This window comes from Agrilus planipennis, unplaced genomic scaffold (assembly GCF_000699045.2).
Source record: "Agrilus planipennis isolate EAB-ADULT unplaced genomic scaffold, Apla_2.0 scaffold260, whole genome shotgun sequence".
Classification (NCBI taxonomy): domain Eukaryota; kingdom Metazoa; phylum Arthropoda; class Insecta; order Coleoptera; family Buprestidae; genus Agrilus; species Agrilus planipennis.
In genome coordinates this window covers 396,489-406,357 of record NW_020442441.1, presented here as the reverse complement: position 1 = coordinate 406,357, position 9,869 = coordinate 396,489, and the positions used below count along the sequence as shown (strand labels likewise).

The 9,869-nt window shown below is 33.6% G+C and overlaps 1 protein-coding gene across 2 annotated transcripts; it reads right to left on the bottom strand.

The window, feature by feature from the left end:
- Positions 1–3,832: 3,832 nt before the first annotated feature.
- On the bottom strand, positions 3,833–6,463 carry LOC112906376 (coatomer subunit epsilon-like). Of its 2 annotated transcripts, none has more exons than XM_025980351.1 (5): positions 6,188–6,463; positions 5,680–6,132; positions 5,391–5,615; positions 4,027–4,089; positions 3,833–3,976 (listed from the first exon to the last, which is right to left on the bottom strand). In XM_025980351.1, the coding sequence occupies exons 1-5, from the start codon at positions 6,290–6,292 to the stop codon at positions 3,905–3,907; spliced, it is 918 nt and encodes a 305-aa protein (XP_025836136.1). In that variant the 5' UTR covers positions 6,293–6,463; the 3' UTR covers positions 3,833–3,904. The 2 variants fall into 2 exon arrangements, with proteins under 2 accessions (XP_025836136.1, XP_025836135.1); XM_025980350.1 differs by having other exon boundaries at positions 3,833–3,964; positions 4,015–4,089; positions 6,188–6,456.
- Positions 6,464–9,869: the final 3,406 nt, after the last annotated feature.

Here is a 9,869-nt window from a genome sequence, read left to right as displayed (position 1 = left end):
ACATATGAATGTTAGAACGTTGAGGCCAGCAGAGAATTTAAAAGTTATATAGACTAGAGTTAGGTATAGTAGGTATCGGTTAGAACTTTTGATCAGAAGTCGAAGACTTTTGGAGTGAATACTTTAGAATAATACATACTGGATGGTTCAAGGTAATTCGGGGTTGAAATTGTAATGCTTCGAATTGTAATGATTCGAAATGAAGCTACTCGTACACACTATAAGGTAAAAGGCCCAGTTTCTGACACGCTAAGAATGACAGCTGAGATTATATTACGATAACTAAAATAATATGTAATTAGAATAAATAATTTTTATACTATAAACAAGTTCAGAGTTTCTAGAAAAACTCATATACGCGATATAATTATTTGAAGCGAATTAGTAATTTTAATTAATGATTTAAAAAGTGATGTTTGAAGACCCAGTTTCTGACACTTAAAATTTCTTGTGTTGTAGTTTCTGACACTGCCATCGGCCTAGTTTCTGACACTCATATTTGGTAATGATTCTCTCTCGGTTAAATTATGTATTATCAAGTTTAAATAAACTATAAGTAATTAAGTATTCATTAAAGATAAATTAAATATTTATTATAAGTAAGATATTGTTATTTTTAACAAAAATAATTAACTCCTGAAAATAACAAACAAAAATATGTATTTGTATCATCAATAAAATTTATAATTCAATTGAAAGTAAAAATTATCATAGTAATAATCATTTTAACACTAACAAAGATGAAATTTCTTTTACAACAATCATTTTCGTATTTGAAAGAATTATTTATAACAGTGAATATAATGTTTAGTTTATTCACAAAAATATTAAATGAATATTTATCGCTGTAATTACAGAAAATAGTATATCAAATCATAATAATCATAATAAATACAAATTTTGAAACATTTTATGGATGTCAACAAACAAATGTCCTGCTGAGTAAGAGGTAATAATGTGAGTGTCAATAACTGCGACATACCTATAAAATTGAGCCTAGTTATTGACACTTATATTTTATTAATAAAGCTTTATTTAATATGATTTATTGATTTTTTAGACTAAATAATGGTTCATTATTAAACAATTTATATATATTTTATTATATTTTTATACTTATATAATGATTATTTCACTAATTGAATCGTCGAACGCGCTTCCGTAATTTGCTTATAACATAACTAAAAAATGGCTTCCGCAGTCATTCCACACTTAAAGATTTTTTCTATTAAACCATCTTCGTTAGGAAATAAACAGGGTCAGATCTTCAAATTTTCGATCAACAAATTTTTTTCTTACTTAAATGTGTGTTTTCAGTGAGCTATATGAGCTGAAGTTTGGTTAATTTTTTTTTAGTATTTATTATAAAGGAAAATGAAACATATAGTGTATCATTAGAAAGGTATAGCTCAACAGAAAGAGCTTACCCCCGATATTTTGAGAGAAAGACAGAAAGAAAGAGCATTCGGAAGGAAAGAGATGCAGCGTGCCGCTCGGTATTTGTGCTGTTCCTCGAATCGGGCCCGCATTGTACAAGTAAACTCACCCCGGGGTATCTTAATCGTATCGTTAATATTAAAATGCACTTTAAGTGAAGTAGATTCACCTATTTTACAATTTGTATTTTAAATTACTTTTGAAAACGTTTTACCCATTTCCAAAATTGGGTGAAAACCATTGTTAATCTGACCGAATCTAACGTATCGGATTTAAAGTTATTTCTGATAATAAGGGAGATTTTGTATACACCGTCATGTTCTTACGAAACCATGACGATCAAACTGACTATCCCTACCACAATATCAACTGTGTCCATCGCGCATTGGAGAGTGTAAACGCTCCAGGGATTAAGCCATTCCATTCAAGTAGTACTAAACAAAAATCAGCTCTATGCTGTCACATGTGCAACTTAACATACATAACGACAAAGAAGACTAGGTTTTTAAACAACAAATACTGGAACACGGCTAGCTTCCATAAATAATTGTCGCGAAATTGATAATCAGTTAGTAGGAGTACGACTTCGAGGTGATATAAAGAAAAGAAAGAGCGAAGAAGTGACAAAGTTATGTGGGGCTTGGTAGTGAGTTGTCCCAAGTACAAGATGGAAGAAGAAGAAGATGGAAAGGTACTAGGTGTAGTTAAAACTCTCAAACATTTCCATAAATACCTGTATTAACGGAATTTCCGCTTGAGAACGGGTCAGGCCTCGCTGAAGTGGCTGCTGCAATTCAAGACCCCAGAAGGACAGATTGCACGATGGTTGCAACGACTTCAGGGGTATGAGTTTGACATTGAGCATCACCCAAGCAAACAACACGGCAAAGCAGATGCACTATCCCAGAAATCTTGCGTAGAAAACTCTAAACATTGTTCATTTGCAGAGAAGGAAGAACTGGCACCAATCTATTGCAATCTAACCACTGTTCAGCCTGCGGAATCCTGGGAAGATAAGGCATTAATCGAAGACCAGAGAAAAGAATGAGATGGAAATAACCTTAAGACCATCGTAGGCAGATGTAAGTCAAACAACGAAAATTTATTGGGGGCAGTAGACTTCTCTTAACTTGGACCACGGCGTTTTGAAACAAATGTGGGAAAGTCCAATTGGAACCACAAACAAGCTCCAAGTGGTACTTCCGAAGAAAAAAATTTCAGTAGTCTTAGAAGCAGACCACGGCGAAGGTCATTTCGGCGTTGCGAAGACTTTTATAGGCCACGAAGTAGAACTGATGTGAAGAAAATGCTTGACATGCGCCGCCAGTAAGGTACCGAAGACAAGGAGTCGTGGACGAATGCAACAATAAATCGTTGGAGCGCCATTTGAGATAATCGCAATCGACGTGGCAGAACATTCTCAGTGACGGACTTCGGTAACAGATACATCTCCGTATTCGTGAATTGCTTTAGCAAGTAACCCGAAGAGATATGCGATACCGAACCAGGAAGCACATACCGTTGCCGAGAAGCTTGTCAATGACTGGATTAGCCGATATGGAGTACCAATTACTGTTCAAGAACATCATTGAACTAATCGGCATTGCTAAAACGAGGACTACGTCCTTACATCCACAGTCTCATGTAATGACTGGACGATTTAACGCTATTCTGAAAACCATTTTAAGAAGCGTCGTCAACGAAAACCAAACTGACTCAAACCGACACTTACTACAATTCCTCCTGACATAGATTCGCCATCCATGAGACAACTGGAAGAACACCAGCCAGAATTTTATTCGGGAAGAACTCAAGTTGCCAGCGGACATGATGTTTGATCGTCCTGGAGACTCCAGTACTTACAGGCGAACTACGAGAACGACTTGAAGCTATCCATAATGCTGCAGCGACAAAGACTAGGTTTTTAGACGGCATATACTAGAACTTTCTAGAACACGGCTTGTCTCTATAGTTGTCGAGTAAGTCAGTACGAGTACGAGTTTGAGGCGATATAAATAGAAGAAGAAAGAACAAAGAAGTGACAAAGTGATCATATAGTGATGAATTTATAAGTAATTAATAGTAAGTGTTGATTAGACAGCAAATAGTTAAATAAAACTTGTAAAAGTGCGAAAAGGTATTTAAATTAGTAACAATACGCCGTCGTTAAGGCAGGTAACATTTAATTTAAATGAATTTATAATTAATGCTGAGATGGCTGAGGTTCCATTCCCGGTTGAAGCATTAATTCTTTTTTATGTATAAATAAATAATATTGTCACAAAACAAAAATCTTGCAGAACGTGATTCACGTGAATTTTTTTATTATTAATGAAGAATTATCTCTTTATAATAAACATAAAAATAGACAAACATTGTTTTATTTAAATATGGATTAATCAAAATAAAATTGTTTTAACATACTTTAAACAGTATAATAAAAAAAATGAAACATCTTTAATACTTTTTAAACTTGAATTGGATTACTGGGTCCATACTGTTGGCAAATTCTTTCGAATTCGTTTTCCTTTTGACTTAAGTCTTNTTTATTGGTTATAACAATTATAATTCGTTTTCCTTTTGACTTAAGTCTTTTATGAAAGGATGATCCCTGTGTTTATCTTTCAACTGTGCCAAGTAACGATTTGAAACCTGTTATAAATAAAATAACAATTTAATATAATTAATAAAGGGCATTATATTCTTAATTAACAATTTATTAAAACTACCAGAAATGGATTTCGAACTTATTAGTTCTTATCAGCACAGCATAGGTAGTTATTGCCAGTATATCATCATCTATTGATATTTACTGCTAATTGTACACAGTCGTATTTCGTCTTTCATGCTTGATAATATAGCATTATAAAGATATCTTCCTACTTGATTCTATGATCTACAGCACAGTTTATATAAATAATAAGCGGATGTGTGCTTTAGATTTAATTTGAAAGTAAATAGCTTCAAATATGAGAAATACTACAGTCTACAGTTAACAATGGAAGTAGATATACTCAAGTCCGCCGCTAGCCGCCTGAACGCCTGCGTGCAAAACGACTTATGCCGCTAAAATCTAGGGGAAAAATTCCCCGGGGAAAAAGCACCGAAAAAAAATTTCCCATAAAAAAAACCCAATAGAATATGCCCTTTCGGAAGAATGGGACCTTAAGTATAACTTTCACTACTTTTTAACGAGAAAATGCCGTTTTGGCTCTCGTTTAAAATAAGTAGAGATTTGTGTCGATGGGGCATTCTTTTCTGGGAAAATTTACACTGGGGCTTTTTTACCGAGGTTGATTCTCGGGTAATTATTTCCGTAAACCATGCCGCCCCCACTCCCTACTCTTTTTACTCTACTGTCATAAATGGGTATGTAAAAAATATGTGTAAAATTTGTCCTTTTTTTTTTTTGGTTACAGGAGGTATTTAATTTGAAAAAAATGACTAAATACTGTGTTATTGTGTTTTGATTAGGACAATGTAAAAATACACTACTAAAAATTATCCCAAAAATTGAGTATTTTAAAAATAAAAAGAAAATATTTAAAAAGGTAACGTTTGATAGAATTTTGATTGCTGTTGGTATTCAGTTAAAATAACCTTAATTTCACAAATACCAACATATTTTATAAGTACAATGAACTATTCTTGTTATTTGCAGTGTATAAAAGTGTGAGAAAATTTTGTTTACAAAGGAACATTCCGATTCCAACAATCTCCGAGACCCTCATCTGTTTCGATAAGGATCGGTCAAGTCAACATTCTCTACTTTTCTTAAAAACTGTAAGAATATTTTGCAACTGCAAAAACTGCACAATGATGAGAATTTGGCGCCCCATTGAACGTGCCGCCCGTGTGCGATGCACGCCATGCAAGCCCGCTTGCGGCGAGCCTGGATGTACTGCTAGTATGTATCTAATTAGAATGGGATCAATTAATGCATTCAAATTTACCTCGAGAGATTTGCCTGTGTGCTGCGAAAGAGTTACTAAATTAATCAAAGTATCAGGATTGTTAGAATCCTTGTCCAGGGCTTCTTGTAAAGCCGATTCAGCCTCTTCATACTTTAACTGTGCTATAAATGTTACTGCTTGTCCATTTAAAAGTAAAGGAGTAGAACCATATTTGTCCACTAGTTCCTGATAAATGTAATAAGCTTCCTGCAACTTTTCACCTCCCTAAAAAATATTTTTTAGCTGTTATTGCAGGAAAAACATTACTATTAATAAATATTATACTTACCACTGCAATGTTCACCCAGGCTTGGGTTAATTGCGTCAAAGTGGCATCATCATCTTTATCTTGCATTTCTTTTAATTTCTTTTTTGCAATATCTACTCTGTTTAGTTTCAGTAGTATATCAATAATGAATGCTAATGCTTCAAGACTATCAGAGCTATGCAACACTCGGTAAGCTAATTCCAAATTGTCTTCTTGTTCATATATAGTAGCAGCTACTAAAACAAGTGTATCATTGCCAGCTACTGATCCTTCCGACAGTTTTTGTTCTAACTGCTTAAGGACACCCTCTTTCTTTGATTTATTTGAGAGATACTCTGCTAATATCTTAAGCGATTGTATACTTGGTGGAGATGAACTACTTATTTCATCGAGTACCACTAAAAATTTGCTTTGTGCCATATATGCCCTATACATGTAAATGTCTCTTTCAATAGCAATATCAGGGGAAGTTGGCTAAAGTACAAATAACTGCAATGAGCAAGTAGTAAGTCTATAAACAAAACCTCACCTTTCTTAATTTCTGGGCCTCATTTATACATTGCTGATAATTTCCAATGTAAAAATAGTTTCTAATTTCGAACAGTTCGTCCGTTTCTTGTTGTTGTCTTGACATCCTGAACTGTATTGAAATTATTCAGAATAGAAAACTTGCAGCTGACGTGTAACGATTTTTGTAGGTACACAACTATCTATGTACACAACTATTGACAACTGTATGCAGCTGTGGTATCATAGATAATAGATACACAAAGGGTAAGATCCTTATTAAGACATCACCATAGACAAAATCATAACTACTCATAATATTTGTAGGTTATAATTGACAGTATATATTTCTTTAATCTATGATTTGTACTGCTAGCGGCATGCTAGCGGTAACAAGACCCTACTACCCTTTGTGTATCTATTATCTATGCTACTAGGGCAGACTAGGCCCACAGTCAGGATATGAAATGTCGAGCGTCGGCGACACCTAAGTTTACCCCACGTAAGTTTTTTTAAATTACAAAAAATCGGCATTACCGACATACTAGGCGACATACATTTTAGTGAAACGACAACAGATGATGCGCCGGCGGTTGCAATTACTGGCGGAATTCCCTACTAGTTATAGCGTATACTGAGTAATAGTAGTTTCATAACTTATTTTTAAAATTTTTGTGAGAAGTACTTTTACCTATCCTGAAAGTAAGTAATGTATTAAGTACTTCAATCATGCTTTACAATAAGTAATTATTTTCTGAAATAGTGCTGGTTAGAAAGGAAAGAGTGTTTTCTGTCCAACACAGAAAAACCGTGCTGTACAGTCTTCACCATTATGGGGTCAAATTAATTTGTAATGTTCTACCTAGATTATACAGTTCCTGCAGGCGTTAAAGGTCAAAAAGCCGCTTTCTATTTCCTGAAGTAACAAAGGTTCCAACGAAAGTGGCAAGTATTTTAATTTGTTCTTGTTGTGAAACTTAAGTTCTAAAAAAATGTTTTGTAGAACTTCTTTAGGTCATTTTTTACATTAGTTGACATTGGAATTGAGACATGAAGTTTAGTCAGGTAGGTAGTACTCAACAAGTAGAATCGTGTGGTAGTATTAATTCCATACGGAAACCAATGTAGCTTGAGATACAGGCTCCTAAAGTTTTCTTAATTGGAGGAAATTCCGGTTGGTAGTAGCCCTTTCGTCAGCTGTTCTTGCCAAATATACATTGATGACGTCATTGTTTAGTTAGGTAGATTTATGATAGAGCTGATATATTGGAATAATGTTACGAGGAGATCTTTTAGGACTAACGATATTTGGCGGGAACAGCTGACGCAAGGCTGAAGCCAGGTCCTTACCTACCGGAATTTCCTCCGATTAATAAAACTTTAACAACCTGTATCTCAGTCACCTTGATTTTTAAACAAATAGTAAACAAAATTCTAATAAATACTACCACACTACTTTAATTGGTGAGTACTACCTACCTGACTAAACTTCATGTCTCAATTCCAATGTCAACTAATATAAAAAATTACCCTTCTTCAGGTAGAGGAATGGAGGCAGAGGGAATAGCCCCATTAAAAGATGAAAAAGTATTGCATCCAGTGGAAACATATGAGGGGAAAAGAAGAATTGTTTCAACTGCAGGTATTGTAGCTGCAAGAGATTTGAAAAACAAAAAACCTTAGCAGTGCTAAGAACCATGGAATAGTTTTTGGTTCATGTCACTGGTATGTTAGCTCAATCAAAAGGTATCATTCAATACAAAACCATGGAATAGTTTTTGGTGCATGTCATTTGTATGTTAGCTCAATCAAAAGGTATCATTCAATACAAAACCAATATCTACAAGGTCAAATGTCTCCTGAAGCAATAGATACTTTAAATCATTTTTTGTACTACAAGCAATATTTCCACCAGAAGCAAAACAGGTATGGACTTAATTTCAGAATATACCTTTTTGACATATACACTAATTTATCAGTTTCATTTTATAACTACCGTACATTCAGAAATACTGAATCTTAAACCATAATTTTTACATACATATACAATTCAGAAATAAGATTGTAGTTGTAAAGTAGTAGTAGTAGTTGTATTAAGTAATAGTTTTTAATATTTTAGTATAGTGTATTGTAACATATATCAAGGTAAGTTTTTTGCTAGTGATTCATAATAGCAAAATGAAAATACAAACAGGGGAATAATCATATATGCTTTCGCAGTTCTACCATAAGACGTATTAAATTATAACTTTGAGTTCTTGTCCATATTTTTAGTTTTTATATCCAGTGTTTTTAAATTTGGATTGAAATAAGGTAGCTTAAAATTATTCCTAAATATTTGCAATGTTCTGTTTAGTCTGAAACCTTTTATTTGTATGTTTTTGCAGATACCAAAGTTATATATACTGTTTTCTGCACATTCAATGATAATACATTCAAATCTGATATGATTGATGTATCATCAGCACAAGAAATTATTTTGTCTCTATTGTCTACAAAGAGGTCATTTATTTATGTTGTAAATTACCAAGATTGTGCCCTGGAATACACCTCTTTATCTTTTTATAATTACCTGCTCTTACTTTTTATTTAAATAGTTGTTGGTTGGTTGTTGCGCATTGTCTTTGATTTCATAATTTATTTATCGTTTATCCAATAATATTGTATGGCCCACTGTGTCGAATGTTTTGGCAAAGTCAAAATAAAGTTATTGGAGTTAGTTGACATTCATTCTGTTTTACATAACATATCATTTTTGTGATATTTGTCAAAGCTTTTATAGCCTTTTGCATATATCGATTTTATTAATTTAAAGTAATTGCAATAACTACATTTTGAATGGAAAAAAATCGTTTTTTGATAATAAGATGTTAAATACACTTAAAAATGTAGGGACGAGATACAGAGATATAAGAGTGATCATAGTGTGTATAAAGAGCAACATGCAGTTATACAGGTTAAACAGCAATTCAGAAAAGTAATTATTAGGAAGGGAGTTAGACAAGAATGGACACTTGTCACCCCCATTTTTAATATATATATATGTATATATATCGAATACGCCATAAACATCATTAAGACGGGACAACTTGTAAGGATAGATATACAGGGGCAAAGATTAGTACATTTAGATTTGCAGATGATTAGCATCTAGCAAGGAGGACTTGGAGATAGCCTTATATAAAAAAGAAGCGGTTTTGACAAAATTGTTTGAAAATAAAAAAAACAAAAATAGTAGTATGTAAGGGTAGAAAAAGCAGGGATAGAGCGAATATAAAGATAAAAGACCAAAAATTAGAAGACGTAAATTATTTTCGGTATCTAGGAAGTCGGATATCTCAGTATGGAAGGAGCAGTAGAAATATACAACAGAGGATAGCGCAGGGCCGAGTCGCTTTCAACAAAAAGAAGTCTGGTCTGTTCGCAAACGGTTAATGTAGAATTTCAAAAAGATTGTTAAAAGTGTACGGTTGCGGAACATGGACGGTGGGCGTGGTGGAAAAGAAAATGTGTGAGAACCGTTCGAAATGTAGTTTTACAAGCCAAGGATGAGGATACCGTGGATAGAGAAGGATGGAAATGAGGAGGTATTAGAAAGAATAGGAGAACAGAGGTTACTATGGAATTCAATAAGAAATAGACGTGGTAGGTTGTTTCTTTCGCTTAAATTTATAGTGAGCGTTCGTGTTTGATGAATCCAATGA

Coding starts and splice junctions, on each gene's coding strand:
- LOC112906376 (XM_025980351.1), bottom strand. CDS start 6,292: ATGTCAAGACAACAACAAGAAACGGACGAACTGTTCGAAATTAGAAAC. Junction 5,616..5,679: donor CCTGGGTGAACATTGCAGTG/GTAAGTATAATA, acceptor AATATTTTTTAG/GGAGGTGAAAAGTTGCAGGA. Junction 4,090..5,390: donor ACACAGGCAAATCTCTCGAG/GTAAATTTGAAT, acceptor TATTTATAACAG/GTTTCAAATCGTTACTTGGC.